Genomic DNA, 17,323 nt, shown 5'->3' with positions numbered 1-17,323 from the left:
AAGTGCTCTTCTACTTCAGCAACTGGACATTCCCAGTGTCAAGTCTATGCATAATGGAAAATACCCCAACTAAGCCCATCCAGTTCTCCCTCAGCCTGTATATATGTATTTTAAAGGTCTGGCAGTGTCCACTGGAGCCCTGGCACAACCACAAAACAAAGCACACCTCGGCAGCACTTGGAACTGCACAGTCCCCTGCACAGGGTTAACTAAACCCTCCTCTCCTCTACAGTGAGCTAATTCTGCAGTATGCCCTGAAGCTGGGTGAAATCCAACATAGCAACACCTTCAAAGACAGGAAGTAAAAGCTAAAGCATCTGCGAAACCCTTACAACCAAATAAGGCAGCTTTGTAATGTGCTTTCTGAATCATGGCAGGTCATTTTTCCCAGATGTTCCCTCTGAATAGCCCTGCTAGCAGATAGAAATTTGTACGAACTCTGCCAGCCTCACTGCTTTGGTACAAGAAGGACTTTAAGCTACCAACACTGAAAAGTGGTATGTTACAAGGCATTACGATAGCGCTTGTCACACCAGGATCTCCTCCAGGAAAAAGATGGCATGCAAAACTTGTGTTTGCTCACCACCAATACCCTACTGTGAAACTCGGCCCAACCTGCAAATAGGCAGAGTGCCATCCCAACACATGGCTTTAGATTTCAGCAGCCAACAGACCATCTACAAGCATCAAGTGTGATAGCTACGGGCAGGAATCCCAGCCCAGAGAGCCCAAACAGCTGTCTCTTCTAAGCTAGCAAGCCCGCAGTTAATAGAATATAGAAATCCCTAATCCCACTTTTAGCTGGCTTTAAAGAAGGGAGAGGTGGAGATAGAAAAGGAGTCTTAAAGAAAACCAAAAATGTTATAATTCTTATTTTGATCCTAAGAATGCTGAAGAGAAAAAATCAAGCAAGTAATCAAGAGATATTCTGGGGCCTCTGATTAGCTGATACACCTTGTCACAGAGTTTATGATAGTAAGGCCTTTATGATAACAAGCACATAAGCAGGAAATAACTGTGGCCTAGATCAGAGCTGTAAATTAGGGCCTCTTGCTAAACAGGTGTTTGATGACTGTTAACCTCTCTAGAGGAAAAGCTTAAAAACAATTTTAAATCTGCCCTGTTTCAGCACTGGCTAACTTTGAATTTTACAGGAGATAAATAAGATGCATCATTTAGAAATGAAACGAAAGATACTCAAGGGCTGATGACTTATTTAACGTACTTGTCCTCATGTACAGAGAGGGGAAAATTTAATGATATACAGATGGGAAAACTTAATGAAACCAGTCTGAAAGACAAGGGCGTTGTTCAGCATTCCCCTCATCAGATACAGACATATACGGCGATATTGTTACCTCTGTGCAGAACTATATGATCAATCATGTTGCGTTTGTATTTGGTGTGATATAGGCAAAGAGGACAGCGAAGGTCTTTGGGTCCTTCCTCAGGAACTGCCGAATGCCCAGCTTCCACATGCATAGTAAAAGCAGATCTGTGAAACAGGAGGGAGAGATGGAAGCAGTCAGAAGACGTGTGCAGGGAACAATGAAGTGTCACAGCTCTATAAGGGACGTGTTGTGTAAAATGGTACAGATACCACTCAGCCTTGTCGTCACAGTGCCACATGGCATTTCAGTGGGGCTACTCACGTGAGTAACACATGAGCAGAGGTATTTGCAGGCTTCTATCCTCAAGTAAGAAACATTCACTCTGACAAGATATTCTTTTGCACGGGTTGCTCTATAGTCACATTGCTATAGTTAAGATAGCAAAAGAATCCCCATCATTCATGGTCATTATTTGTCTTCAGGATGAAATATTCAGTGTACTTTCTCTGGCAAAGATTAAATTTTTAGCAAGTTGAACAAAATCTATCTACTGTTCTGGACTTGCAGAGGTGACTTATTTCTGGAGGCAGATAACATCCTTAACCATCTCTGTCTTTGTAGGACAAGCCCAAAACCAGCTAAAATCTTTAGATTTGGGATACAAACCAGACTTGTGTTCACAGTGAGTTTGGCACTGAGTAGTTAAATTTTAAAGCATCAGCTATAAGGATCTGAAAACCCAAGATTAAGAATACTCCAGTTATTAATGTGAAGGAATGAATGAATACTCCACAGTACTTTTGAACAAAAAATTTCTTGCTGGCATTACATTGGCTGCATACTTAAAAGTTGCAAGAGACATGCACACAGAGGAAATTAACTGTACACCAATTTAACCACAAGCTCAACTACTGAAATAAGAGGTGTCTGTAAACTTGGGGCACTTGGTCATTTTTTCCTAAAGCAGTGGTAAAGCTTGCAAAAGCTAAGGAGCTTGCCACATTGAACTAGAGTTAGAAGTGTCTTTGAAGCTCAAGACCGTTAGCTTGACACAAAGCAATTTCCTAACACAACTGGCTTTGGGCCCAGTTCAGCGATCACTGAATTCTACAGGTGTATTTCTGTCAAGTTCAGTGAGCGCTTTCATGCATTTAAGTTTCTATGGTAAGTTGAAGAGGGGATTGGTATGGGGGTTTTTTGCCCCCTCCCCCCTTTTTTTAAAGACAAAAAACATGCTGTGTTTCTAAAAGAAGCAAGACTTAAACCCTGAATGTTTGAGACACCACACGACACCGCTACTCCCTTATGCAACTATGAACGTGTGTAAATGTTGCTTGATTTAAGATGATTTCATTTCATTTCAGGTAGAAGAAAATGGCACTCGCAAGACACAAAGAGAATGAACAGACCTGGCAATTGCTGGTAATCTTTAAGACAGATAGCAATCAGGATATAAAGCACAAGCAGCAAATTTTACCATAGAGGCAGCAAGGGGCTGACGCAACAGAGGCTAGAGTAATGAAACTAGAGGTTGCTCTTGTTTGGATTCTCTCAGGTTCGTGCTCAACATTTTCTTCAACAGAACTCCTCCCCTTTATCCAGTCATACTGCTTACTGTGACCAGTCTCCTAAGAACTTAACAAGTTTGAGACCTCAAATTCAGCTGAGGGTGTTATGCTCGAGGGTCCAGCATATCAGGAAGAAAAGATGAACAGCATAGGTGCACAGGCCTTTATTTTCCTTACGGAACAGCAGCTAAAAACACACACATGAACACACACCGCACCGAGTTTTTAAATTTTGCACATCTAATTGGATTTCTGAAATGTCTCTATATGCTGTCAGATATACTAGAGAATGCTTTGCATTTCAGCTAGATGGATGGTGGGAGAAACAAAATTACATGAGAGAGGTTTCTTTCAGAAAGGTGATATAAATTCTCCTGTCTTTGTAGGACACTTGATTGTTCCATGCTTCATATTGATTGCACCAGAAAATTACCTTATTTTTGTAGAGGAGATTTGCACACCTGAGGATAAGGATAGCCCTCTAATTGCCTATGCGGAGGAAGAATTACTACCTGTACCATTTCCTCCAGCAAGTAAATTGTCGCCCCACTGGACCTGTTGTTCATGAACAGAAGGACTTGTGGGTGATGTGATGGTTGGAGGCCATCTTGGGCATAGCAATCACGAAATGGTAAGTTTTCGATTCCTGGAGAAGTAAGGAGGGGGTCAGCAGAACTGCCACCTTGGACTTTCAGAGGGCAGACTTTGGCCTGTTTAGGGGCCTGGTTGACAGAGTCCCTTGGGAGGCAGGCCTGAAGGGCAAAGGAGTCCAGGTAGGCTGGACATTCCTCAAGAAGGAAATCTTAAAGGAGCAGGAGCAGGAGCAGGAGCAGGAGCAGGCTGTCCCAGGTGCCGAAAGGTGAACCAGCAGGGAAGAAACCGGCCTGGCTGAACAGAGAGCTTTGGCTGGAACTCAGGATAAAAAAGAGAGTTTATGACCTTTGGAAGAAGGGGCAGGCAACTCAGGAGGGCTACAAGGATGTTGTGATGTTATGCATGGAGAAAATTACAAGGGCCAAAGCCCAGCTAGAACTTAATCTGGCTACTGCTATAGAATACAATAAAAAATGTTTCTATAAATACATTAGCAACAAAAGGAGGGATAAGGAGACTCTCCATCCTTTATTGGATGTAGGGGGAAACATAGTGACAAAGGATGAGGAAAAGGCTGAGGTACTTAATGCCTTCTTTGCCTCAGTCTTTAACAGTAAGAGCAGTTGTTCTCCAGGTACCCAGTCCCCTGAGGTGGAAGACAGGGAAAGGGAGCAGAATGAAGCGCCCATAATCCAAGGGGAAACAGTTAGTGACCTTCTACGGCACTTAGACACACCCAAGTCTATGGGACTGCATGGGATCCATCCAAGGGTACTGAGGGAGCTGGCAGAAGTGCTCACCAAGCCACTTTGCATCATTTATCAGCAGTCCTGGCTAACCGGGGAGATCCCAGTTGACTGGAAGTTAGCAAATGTGATGCCCATCTACAACAAGAGCTGGAAGGAAGATCTGGGGAACTACAGGTCTGTCAGTCTGACCTCGGTGCCGGGAACGGTTATGGAGCAGATCATCCTGAGTGCCATCACATGGCATGTACAGGACAACCAGGGGATCAGGCCCAGTCAGCATGGGTTTATGAAAGGCAGATCCTGCTTGACTAACCTGATCTCCTTCTATGACAAGGTGACACACTTAGTGGATGAGGGAAAGACTTTGGATGTTGTTTACCTAGACTTTAGTAAAGCCTTTGACACTGTTTCCCACAGCATTCTCCTGGAGAAACTGGCTGCTCATGGCTTGGACGGGTGTACTCTTTCACTGGGTAAAAAACTGGCTGGATAGCCTGGCCCAAAGAGTTGTGGCAAATGGAGTTAAAGCCAAGTGGCGGCTGGTCACAAGTGGTGTTCCCCAGGGTTCAGTACTGGGGCCAGTTCTGTTTAATATATTTATCAATGATCTGGACGAAGGGATCAAGTGCACCCTCAGTAAGTTTGCAGATGACACCAAGTTGGGCGGGAGTGTTGATCTGCAGGAGGGTAGGAAGGCTCTGCAGAGGGATCTGGACAGGCTGGATCGATGGGCTGAGGCCAATTGTATGAGGTTCAACAAGGCTAGGTGCTGGGTCCTGCACTTAGGTCACAACAACCCCATGCAATGCTGCAGGCTTGGGGAAGAGTGGCTGGAAGGCTGCCTGGCAGAAAAAGACCTGGGGATGTGGTTGACAGCCGGCTGAATATGAGCTGGCAATGTGCACAGGTGGCCAAGAAGGCCAATAGCATCCTGGCTTGTATCAGAAATAGTGTGGCCAGCAGGACTATGGAAGTGATTGTCCCTTTGTACTTGGTGAGGCCACACCTCGAATACTGTGTTCAGTTTTGGGCCCGTCACTACAAGAAAGACATTGAGGTGCTGGAGCATGTCCGAAGTAGGGCAATGAAGCTGGTGAAGGGTCTAGAGCACAAGTGTTATGAGAAGCAGCTGATGGAACTGGGGTTGTTTAGTCTGGAGAAAAGGAGGCTGACGGGAGACCTTATTGCTCTCTACAACTACCTGAAAGGAGGCTGTAGTGAGGTGGGTGTCAGTCTCTTCTCCCAAGTAACAAGCAACAGGACAAGAGGCAATGGCCTCAAGTTGTGCCAGGGGAGGTTTAGGCTGGATATTAGGAAAAATTTCTTCACTGAAAGGGTTGTCGGACATTGGAACAGGCTGCCCAGGGAAGTGGTTGAGTCACCATCCCTGGAGGTATTTAAAAACCATGTAGATGTGGCACTTGGGGACATGGTTTAGTGGTGGACTTGGCAGTGTTATGTTAACAGTTGGACTTGATGATCTTAAAGGTCTCTTCCAACCTAACTGATTCTATGATTCTATGATTCTAAAACCTACTGTAAGGACTTACTGTGCTTTCGTCTGCAGCAGATGGTACCAGCTGTTGTAGGAGAGAGGAAAATGGATTACATGGATGCTGCTGTGATCTGGCATGGCATTTCCTATGTTCCTCTCCCTAGTCAGCAGTGGCCATATTTCTGTTAGCTACAGCCAGCTCTCAAAGATCTCAGAAGTCTTTTCAAGTGCTAAAAAACCCCTTATGAGTTCAGTTTATCTGTTTTGCACAGTACTTACTTAAAGCCTGTATAAAAGGAACAATCTTTGCACTTGAAGAGCTTCTTCCCTCCATGTTTGTCACGGTAGTGACGCCGAATGCTCTGTATATAACCCGAGGAGAATTCACAAAATTCACAGTTAAGGATGGCTTCCGTTTTTTCCATTCCTGCAGCACTCCCGGAAAGTGGGATTGGGCTGATGTTGTTGTTGTTCCTGGCCAAAGCTGCAGACTGGTAGTGGTTCAACTGCTGCTGAACATCAGGAGGCTCAGAGTATGAAGAGTCTGTAGAAAAACAAGAGGGAAGTTGTTATTCCAGGTGGATCAACAAATCCAAAAATGTTTGAGGCCTGCTCCAGCACCTATTGGCTTTTAGAGGGGTTGATCAAGATGTTGGTTATGAAATCCGCCGACAGCTTTCTGAAGGGATTAAGAAAAAGAGGTGTAGCACTTCTTAATCTAATCTAATGTGTATTCTACAATTTAAAAGGTGATCAGTATAAATTATGCTCTTTAGATCTGATTTGGGGAGGAAAGAAAGTGACAGATTTAAATTTAAAGTAGTCTAAAAAGAAGTCTGGTTTTAAGACACTTTTAATTTGTGAAGGTAAAGCACATTAATCATACTGCCAAGTGGTTATGTGTTTGGTGCATAAATCAGACCAGATACTCTCAAATGTCTTATGCCAGTTTACACCAGATGAAGGTACGGCACAGGATACACATAAATAGCCTACCTAAAAGGGAAAAGAAAAAAAAAAAGAAAGGAAAAATAAATGGATACTCTTCCCTACTCATTCATGGAATTACTTGAGAAACCCACATCAAAAGTTAACTTTAGTGAAATGACACAATTTTACTTTGTCACATTTGAAGCAGTCTTCACAAAAAGTAAATTCAAGTTCTCCTATCTGATGATGTTTGAAATGAAATCATTGGAAAAAAAGATATTTAATCATAAATTCAAGTAAAGGAAACTTCTAAACCACATTTCCTTAGAAGCTGCTAAGTTTTGCTATACTGAGAAAGAGATCTCTTCATACAGATATGTCTGTATAGATGCCTCCCTTCTAAAACCCAGCAGAACTGTGTCACACCATTTTAATGGCATGTGGAGAAACACAGTCGAGAGGTCTCAGTACTGAAACTGAAAACTATAATACTTTAGTTGGACCCCTCCAAAAAGGAGCGGGGGAGGGTGGTGTTGAACCTTTACCAACACGCTGCTTGAATGTGGAGGTTAGGAATTCATCTGCTTTGTTCTATATAACCCACAGCTGCCCATGAATGGCACAAATGAAAGCAGATGAATAAAGCACAGATGAATTTCAGTGTAACTTTCCTGAAAAGAAGACAAAAGGCTCTTTTCTTAAGCTTTCTGGAAGAAGGGAGGGGGTAAAGGGGGGGGGAGAATGGAGTCGGGATACAGACTGTACCAGCCACCTCCTGCTTTGATGGGTACTTCATTTTCCAAAGCTTAATTCCCCGAGGCTAGATATGTAGGAATTCTCTAACAGAGGTACTTGTGGGAACTTAACACCATCCATTCTAACCAATTAGTACAGAGAAACAAAAGGCAAACAGGCCTATACAGCACTCAGTGTGGGGACTTCTCCACCTGCCTTCAAAAGAGTAAAATGCTTGCCTTCTTTTCTCACTACCGCAGAAGGGGGTTACACATGCCTGAGAAATGAAAAACAAACTAACAACAACAAAAAAACCCAAAGACACAAACAAAACATAAGCAGGAGATAAATGTCTTCAGGCTCCCCTGGCTTCATCACCAGGTGTGCAGCAAAGACAAAGGCAGAGACATGAAAGATTCTGGTAAAATGAATGAAATACTTTTTGTTTTTCCTATCCAAGCCTCATGAACTGAGGCTAGATTACAATGAAGCATTTATCATCTCTCATTTCCACCACTTCTACAGCAGGTTTGCTAACCATGAGGGCTCACAGTGAGCTCCACCCGTTCAAATGTCAAGGCTTTCTTTTCCTTGTGTTTGAAACAGGCTCCCCATTTCCTTTACTTTGGCACAGAACAGGCCTGAGGAGCTGTAAACTTCTGCAGAAGTCTCTTCTCCCTCAAAGGCAGCAACTGTGCTCTCACCCTCTTTTGGAACAGGACCTTGAGGCCTGAAATGATGCATGGTTCAGAGCTTGCATATCTGCAGCCTGGTGTCTGGGCTAACCAGGTTCAGTATTTAGGAAAGCTAAAGCCCTGATAGAATTAAATCTGGCCAGGGACATCAAAGGCAACAAGAAAAGCTTCTGTAGGTACGTCACTGATAAAAGGGAAAATGTGGGCCTTCTCTTGAAGGAAACGGGAGACCTGGTTACCCAGGACATGGAGTAGGCTGAGGTACTCAACGATTTTTTTGCCTCAGTCTTCACTGGCACGTGCTCCAGCCACACCGCTCAAGTTGCAGAAGGTAAAGGCAGGGACTGGGAGAATGAAGAACTCCCCACTGTAGGAGAAGATCAGGTTCGAGACCATCTAAGGAACCTGAAGGTGCACATGTCCATAGGACCTGATGAGATGCATCCACAGGTCCTTAGGGAACTGGTAGATGAAGTGGCTAAGCCACTATCCACCACATTTGAGAAGTTGTGGCAGTCTGAGGAAGTTGCCACTGACTAGAAAAGGGGAAACATCATGCACTTTTAAAAAGGGAAAAAAGGAAGACCCAGGGATCTACAGGTCTGTCAGTCATACCTCTGTGCCCTGCAAGATCATAGAGCAGATCCTCCTGGAAACTATGCTAAGGCACATGGAAAATAAGGAGGTGACTGGTGACAGCCAACATGGCTTCTCTAAGTGGAAATTGTGCCTGATAAATTTGGTGGCCTTCTACGATGGGGTTACAGCATTGGTGGATAAGGGAAGAGCAACGGATGTCATCTACCTGGACTTACGCAAAGCATTTGACACTGTCCCCACATGACATCCTTGTCTCTAAATTGGCGAGACACGGATTTGATGAGTGGACCACTTGGTGGATAAGGAATAGGCTGGATGGTCGCACTCAAAGAGCTGCAGTCAATGACTGGACGTCCAAGTGGAGACCAGTGACAAGTGGTGTTCCTCAGGGGTCGGTACTGGAACATGTCAGTGACATGGACAGAGGGATCAAGTGCACCCTCAGCAAGTCTGCTGACAACACCAAGCTGTGTGGTGCAGTCGACACGCTGGAGGGAAGGGATGCCATCCAGAGGGACCTTGACAGGCTTAAGAGCTGGGCCTGTATGAACCTCATGAAGTTCAATAAGGCCACGTGCAAGGTCCTGAACATGGGTTGGGGCAATCCTAAACACAGATACAGGCTGGGTGACGACTGGATTGAGAGCAGCCTTGCAGAGAAGGACTTGGGGCTACTAGTGGATGAAAAACTTAATATGAGCCAGCAATGTGCGCTCGCAGCCCAGAAAGCCAATCGCATTCTGGACTGCATCAAAAGAAGTGTGACCAGCAGGTTGAAGGATTCTCCTTCTGAATCTGAAGTGATTCTCCCCCTCTGCTCTCATGAGACCCTACCTGCAGTACCGCATTCAGCTCTGGGGCCCCAAACATAAGAAGGACATGGACCTGTTGGAGCGGGTCCAGAGGAGGGCCACAGAGATGATCAGGAGGCTGGAGCACCTCCCCTGTGAAGACAGGCTGAGAGAGTTGAGGTTGTTTAGCCTGGAGAAGAAAAGATTCTGGGGAGACCTTATAGCAGCCTTCCAGTACTTAAAGGAGGCCTACATGAAAGATGGGGAAGGACTCTTTATCAGGGAGTGAGGTGATAGGACGAGGGGTAACAGTTTTAAACAGAGAGGGTAGATTTAGATTAGATATTAAGAAAAAATTCTTTCCTGTGAGGGTGGTGAGACACTGGAACAGGTTGCCCTGAGAAGCTGCGGACACCTCATCCCTGGAAGTGTTCAAGGCCAGGTTGGATGGGGCTTTAAGCAACCTGGTCTAGTGGAAGGTGTCCCTGCCCATGGCAGGGGGGTTGGAACTAGATGATCTTTAAGGTTTCTTCCAACCCAAACCATTCTATGATTCTAGGATTCTATGAAAACCAGTGAAAGCAGTGGAAAGATAGCAACTGACTTGAGTTTGCTTCCAAACATGCGTTTTAGCACACAGCACAGAATGAACTGCCAGCAGATAAGAAACAGATGGTGGCGTTGAGGTTTTGGATTTCTTTATTTTTCAAAAGCAGTACCTGAGAGAAGGACTAGGGAAGCAAATCCACAACACAGAGCAACAGCACTGCCTTAAACTGGCAGAGCACTCCTACATGGGCACCTCCTCTATTCCCAAGAGCTCTGCATGTACTTCAGTGCTGGGCTGACTTAAGTTGGTGACCAAATATTATAAGAGCCTTCACATTTATACAAGCCTTGAGCTGCTGTGCAGCAAACTGCTGAACACCTTCTGGCAGTGTTGCTGCAACAACAAGATGCCTTGATGTAAGAGTGGAGAATGAAGGAGGAAGAGAGCAGAGCTTTTTCCTCAGAACAGACCAACAGCTGAGTCATGGCTGTACACAATTCAAGTTCCACCTCAGTCTTTTTCCTGCACCTCAAACACAAAGGGTTGGGAGCTGGGAAAGTTTTACAACCTTGGCCTGGAGCAGGAAGAGGGTCTAGCCATCCATGTCTGAAAAAAGTAAAATGGCCTTAGAAGCCTACATCAAAGTCAGAAAGCAGAAGAAAGACATTAAAAGAAGCAAAGGGAAGAGTTAAGAGAATTAGTATTCAGTAATGTAAAACACGAAGGCAAAGAGAAAACATGAAGGGGAAGAAAATGAAGAAAAATGAAACACCAGGAAGTACTGATTATAGGTTAAGGAAAAAAATGGCATTTTTTCCTTTGAACAGCCTCAAGGCAGCACAAGAAAATAAAGCGTGCTCATATATGTAATGCAAGGAAAGAAAAAGGAATAATTAGCCCTGACTGATTTAAAACAATAATAATAAAAAAAAAACCCACACCAAAACCACCCGAGATCTGTTTTTAAAAGTAATTTTATCCAAAATGAATGGAAGGACTTCACTGTGCAACTCCAAAAACAAGGTAACTCATGGGATGATCTGATGTAAAAGGAAGGACACCTACAGTCATGCCAAAAGGCAAAAATTAACAGTAATTGATGTAGTCAAAAATGGAAGAACAGTACCAATGCTGCAAATCTCAATTTTGAGATTTCACATATCACATCTACCTACAGACTACCTGCACAGGAAGAATAACAAGGCTAGCTAGTAGTGTAAACCCTGCCAGCACCTACAGATCTAAAAGGCCACAGAAACTACACTCAGTATACAACAGCATTCTCAGATCCAAATGCGGAAATGACTAGTTGAAAGGAAAGCAGTAGAAATGAATGTCCACATGATGACTCATCAGCACAGCCATACCTAAATTACTATTGTGTGCTGGTAATAATACATAAGTCTTATAGTGTCTCTGCATGGGGTGAAGAGAGACAGCATTTCCAGAGTGCCTAAAACACTTAAATGCCTGGTAAGTGATGTTGCCACCCTGAAAACTTTATTCAGAGTACAGATACAAAGACTGGCACAATGAGTCTGTCAACAATACTGGAAGTTACTACCTCATCCAAAAAAGCATTCACAGTCTCCACTACAATGCAATACAATGCAATCATGAAGATGCAGCTTGATACATACCTGCATACCTTGGGTTCATGCACTGGGGAAAAATATACAATGAAAACCTACTACGGAAGCAAAATGAAAATCAAAGTTTTCATGGATCCTCTGCAGCATGTAACATGTTTCAGATACCTAAAAGAAGAAAAACTTGGGATCTTTTCAGAAGAAAAGAGTAACTAAAGATTCTGATCTGGATACATAAATGTACTCAGAAATTAAAAGATGTTGTAGCTATTTGTAGGTATTTTCAGAGCTATTGATGAACACGTAGGCAATGGCAAAACACACTAAAACAAGACACCTAAATCAAACAACAGACCAGAAATATGCCTGGACACGTCTAGGTAAGAGACACTGAGCAGCAGTTGAGAAACCAGAGGAAAACGTACCTATTAAAGGAAAGAAATCAGACCATTGCTTCATCCTTTTAGGGTGAACAGAACCAGACACTTCTAATACAAGCATTTGCATGCCTGCACAGTGAGGGACAGGGATGCAGGGAGAAACACTGTCCAGCAAAAGCAACTCTTTGAATACACTGGAAAGTGAGCTTATTGCATGTGCAAACTACTACTAATTGAATAGCTTTATGGCCAGAAGGAGACAGTGGGAGAAAAAAATGAAGATGTCATGCTTTCCTGGTACATCCACATGGAAGCATCAACCAAAGTCAAAAGAGACCAGCATTTGTACGACAAATGAAACTGGGAAAGGGGATGTTTGGCTCCTGAGATAAGAAAAAAAAACAAAGAGAAGGTATAAATAACAAGTGCTTAAAAATGCTCGGGGAGGGAAGGGAATGCAGTAACAATACAGGCCTAGGACATTATGGATCTATGAGAAAATGTACTAAAGACAGTAAAAAGAAAATATTTGGAATGCTACTTAATTTTCTCTGAATTTATTCACATAAAGAGAAGATTCCTATGAAGCACGACAGAAAAATTCCACGGCATAAGATAAGTCTGAGTGGAACTTATGACATTTAGGAACATAAACTCTTCTGAAATTCAACAGGACTCAAAATTACAAACTCACTGAGTCGCAGGATAGCATATAGTCATGAATGGCAACAGCTTGAAAAGTGGGAAGGTGGCAAAGCAGGGTGTCATACAAAGATTGTCAAGACTACACACATTTGTTCACTTTATGCCATGCAGCACTGACCTGGAAGGAAGAATATGTGGGAGGGTGAAATGTTCTGGCAATAAATTAAGCTGAGGGGAGGGGAAGACAGAGAAGACTAAGATTCAGAGGGATGCAACAAAACATTAATGAAGAAGCTTAGGGAACCATACAGTACAAGGAAATTTTATTCACTTCATGTTTAAAAACACAATATGAACCTACTTCTCCACCCAAATTCTGATTTCTACTAAAGAACCTTTACATTGCTAGGATGCTGTGAATGAGATGTAACAGAAACAAACTTTGTGTCATTGTTTGCACACTCCAAAACACAAAAGAAAAGAGTCATCACAGAGGAAAGAAAATAAAACCCTGGAATAAAATTGCCATTTAAAGGATTTACACCCAAAAAAAACCCCAAACCCAAAAACCTTGTTGGAGGAATTTATTTCAGCATTATCTGTAAAGGCCGTTTCTTGGATCATTTTGGACCAGCTTTTTGAGAAAGATATTACATATATGTCTAAGACTCAGAAGAGGGCAACCGGAAAGATACATGGACTATGCAAACTTGTTTATTCAAAAGAGGTGAGAAACTATATCGATGTTTCTTTATAACTTTGAATTCCCTTTTGAGCTATGTGCACACCTATCTCTGAATGGAACTGAGACAGGATATATGCTATGCAGCTTCTTGTACTAACATCAAAATCATTTCAAAGGGACATAAATTTCATCTAAGAAGAATAAAATAATAAGTAATTTTATCTTCTGAATTCCTTTACACAGAGAGTCTCATACTGCTGCCTATTGAAGAATCTTGGAGTTGAGATCAAGGAGAGAGTGCCTATAATACTCTGTGTAACAGATGCAAAGGAAACCAGTAGGAATAGTAGGACTTAGGAAGGACTAACGCAATTGATGAAGTATTATACCATATTATTTCCATCAGAAGAGAAGGGTTGGTCCAAGAGCTCCCCATGCCCTCCTGTTTTTGAGTATCCAGCACTACCAGTAATTCCTATTAGCATTAGCTTTCGAGACAGGCACAAACGTTCACGAACACTGCCTGAATCATTACCCTGCTCTGCTAAAGCTGTGATTTGGAAGGATCCGTTTTAGGGGTCAGGAAACACTTCATCATATAGCCATTTAATTTCTTGCTATCCCTTCTTTTCATCTGTCCTCCCAACAAAGTTTCTTTCCTGGCTTCAATGCAATTTAACTTTCCTACAGTTCTTTAGGTGGCTTGGCCAATTACTAGTCACATTTAGGCTGCAAACAACCCTCTCATTATAAACTAGGCTCTTTCAGTAGCTGCTCTACCACTTGCAACCTTTGCAACATCAGTGCCAAGCCACTAGAACTTTCTAACCCCACCAGTTGCTTTGCTCATTGCTGTTTTTGCTTGCAACACAGAGATGATGTATGGGGACTGCATTGTGTTTCTGTTGCTCTGGCATTCGTGTTATTTCACCTCTCTTTATCCACTGTTCACCTTAGTTTATCCACGGCCTTCTCTTTAAAGAATGCTTCAGGCTGAGAATCTACTGCCACTGGCTTATACCAGGTGAACAGTTCAAACTGTCAGTCATGTTTCAACCCTATATTCTTATCATTTGTTATTCAAGGAATAAAATTCCATTGTCTAAATACAGGGTGGCACTTAAACCCAAGAATTCTGATACATGTCAAACACTGGGATGTCCATGTGCTTATATATTTCCATAAAATGCATAAAATAAAAAGTTGCCTCAGTATTCCATATTCTGTTGAGCTAAACTCAAACCTCATAAATGGAAGTGAACTTACAGAAGAGAGGAACACAAACAGATCTGCAAATAGCTTTAGCAAGACACTGATTTAACCAATCTGCCAAAAGGACTTAACTGGTAACAGGTTCTCTTCTGAATTTACAAAGATTTCCTACTTCAATTGATTCTTCACTCAGACAGTAATCTACAGAGCAATTTTTTTTTTTTTTTTGGCACCGGTAACTGAACCATTGTCATGCTATTATGCTCCATGATTTCCTTCTCATTTTTAAGGGTAATTCATCAGATATTTTTCAGGAGCACTCCACATTTTCTTCTCTATTGCTCTGGCCCTCTAAGTATTTGTATTAATACAACCACACAGCCACAAACAAACATCCTGCTGTCACCTAAAAGCTCACTTGCATCTAAGCTTGAAATGAAGAGGGGAAAGAAATCCAGCTTTGTCAAGTGCTACATTTTTGCGTTCTGCTCTAAAACTGGCCCTAAAATTACAGTGACAATATATGGGTACTGAGGATCCATTCTAATCATAGAGCTCAGGAACTTGTAATTTGTTCTGGAGACCTCCAGCATACACCTTGACATAATTATTATTGTTATTATTGTTGTTATTATTATTATTATTATTACTACTACTACTACTACCACCACCACCACCACCACCAACCACCACCACCACCACCACCACCACCAACAACAACAACAACAGAAAGGCCTCATCCCTACCACCACCACCACCACCACCACCACCACCACCACCACCACCAACAACAACAACAACAACAGAAAGGCCTCATCCCTATCACCACCTCTGAGGTCAGAGCACTTTGGCCAGTGTTTTCAAGCATTGGTACCGAAATGTAGTAACAATGTCTCTTAAAGAAGAAATAAACCCAGCTATTTTAATGTCAAACTTTGGGCTGTCAACTGTGATGATGATGACATATGTCCATTTCAACAGAGCTAAAATGAGCAAAGGAGTTTTACCTCTCTGTCAAGTACCAAATCCCTCTAGCAGGTTTTAGATCAGCGGAAAGTAACTGGAGTATCAGGGACTGGGAGAATATCAGTTAGCTTACACAAGGCTACTAACATGTGGGAACGATAGCCTGCAGAAACGCTCTCTTGCACAGCATTGGTCAAGTCATACCACATATCCCTTCACAGCAATAGCATCCTTTTTACTCTGTATAGTGCTCACAAATTCCAGGGACAGCAGTAGTATGTGACACCTTAGACAGCATCACCTACCACTTTGTGCCCTATCTTGAACATAAAAATCAAGAGTCAAAAGAAACCAAAAACCTCAGGAAAAAAAAACCAACAGGAGTCTAGATATGCTTCTTTCTTTCCGCTGTGGGTGTAATCAGGTCATTTCTGTATGCCCGGAAGGAATCCAGAAGATGTTTCTTCCTTCACTTATTACTTGATCCACCCAAACAACTTATTCTGTCTTCTCTCTACCCTAGTCAAGTCTTTCAGTATCACAGCAATCCCATCACAGCAGGCTGGCCAAATCCATACAAAGACTGACAGCAACCTTCTCCCACCTGCATGAGTTCCTGTCTCTACCCTGTTGAATCTCAATTTTGCCTTTACCCTTTCAGTTCAAGCACAAAAAGCTCAGGACCAGAAAAAAGCACAATGAACAGCAAGTTGATACCCCTCTGAGCACAGCCAGTAACAGAATAAACATCTCCCTCTGTTCCATGAGGCACAAAACTGTTCTCAACACACTGTAGGAAAAGGCCAAAAGCCAAACAACTATACACCAGTGGAAGAGAGCTGCACAGAACAAGGTCATCCCCAATGCCCTAGGTCTTTGAAACAGTGAGGAGTTTGTTCAGTAAACTTAGAGGTGAACAAGTCCTGCACTTGTTCTACCAGTCCCTGCCAATCTGATGCAGGAGAAAAGTTCCCATCTGATCCAACATCTGATAATTAGTTTAACGCTGCCCACAAGAAGTAAGACGCACCAACAAGTACCAAGAGTTTTAACAAGCACTGGCAGGCAGTGTGGCTACTGGCAGCACCCCTGGGAAGGAAAGACAGGCAAACTCTGAGGGGAAAGCAGAAACGTGCTCTAAGTTAGAGAAAGAAGGAACACGGCTAGGGGAAAAAAAAGCAGCCTGCAAGGAAGAAGGGTTAATCTGATACTTCAGCGTGAGCACGCAGCATCACTCCTATGGGGCACAAAAGCAGGGAAACAGGGAGAACAAGTAAACAGCTCTCTGCAGCCTGACTGTAACTACGAAAGCAGAGACATCTTCTGTTCTGCAGTATGCAGATCACCATCTTGCATCCTTAACATGAATGCTATCCTTCCAACTCACCTTGCAATTAAAGCAATTAGGTATTGAAGCTTTGCCTGAATTTGCCCTGTAGTCACTACTGGCTCTCTGCCTCCCCAGCCAAAACAACAGTCAAATAAAGGGTCTCAGACAAAGAAAAGGGTGTCGTGTCGTCCCCCCCCCCCCCCCCCCCCCAAAAAAACCACAAAACAAACCACCAAACCCCAAACTAAATACAAAGAACAGGCTATTCTGCTCCAACATAAGGTTTCCGAGCTGTGAGGACTCTGACTGTTGTGGTCTTCCCCAAACAGCAGCAGCCATAAAACATAAAGACACAGTAGCAACAAGAGAGAAACAGCACCAAAGGTGAAGAGACAAGTCTTAGGAACTTTCTGTCCTGATTGGAAGGTTAGAAAAATATCCCTTATCAAGAGCAACAGTGCACATCAATAGAAATAAA

The 17,323-nt window shown here is 43.0% G+C and overlaps 1 protein-coding gene across 4 annotated transcripts in view; it reads right to left on the bottom strand.

Annotated features, from left to right (window-relative positions):
• The window catches only part of ZNF462 (zinc finger protein 462), a 95,035-nt gene that overhangs the window by 15,999 nt on the left and 61,713 nt on the right, over window positions 1–17,323 (bottom strand). For all 4 annotated transcript variants that reach the window (XM_030003675.2, XM_030003676.2, XM_030003678.2 and 1 more), the window contains 2 exons: window positions 6,017–6,281; window positions 1,359–1,495 (listed from right to left, as the gene is read on the bottom strand). In XM_030003675.2, coding sequence (XP_029859535.1) covers window positions 1,359–1,495; window positions 6,017–6,281 — 402 coding nt within the window. The remainder of the gene's footprint in view (window positions 1–1,358; window positions 1,496–6,016; window positions 6,282–17,323) is intronic.

This window comes from Aquila chrysaetos, chromosome Z (assembly GCF_900496995.4).
Source record: "Aquila chrysaetos chrysaetos chromosome Z, bAquChr1.4, whole genome shotgun sequence".
NCBI lineage: Eukaryota > Metazoa > Chordata > Aves > Accipitriformes > Accipitridae > Aquila > Aquila chrysaetos.
The sequence above is the reverse complement of the archived record's forward strand: the minus strand, read 5'-3'. Positions and strand labels throughout refer to the sequence as shown.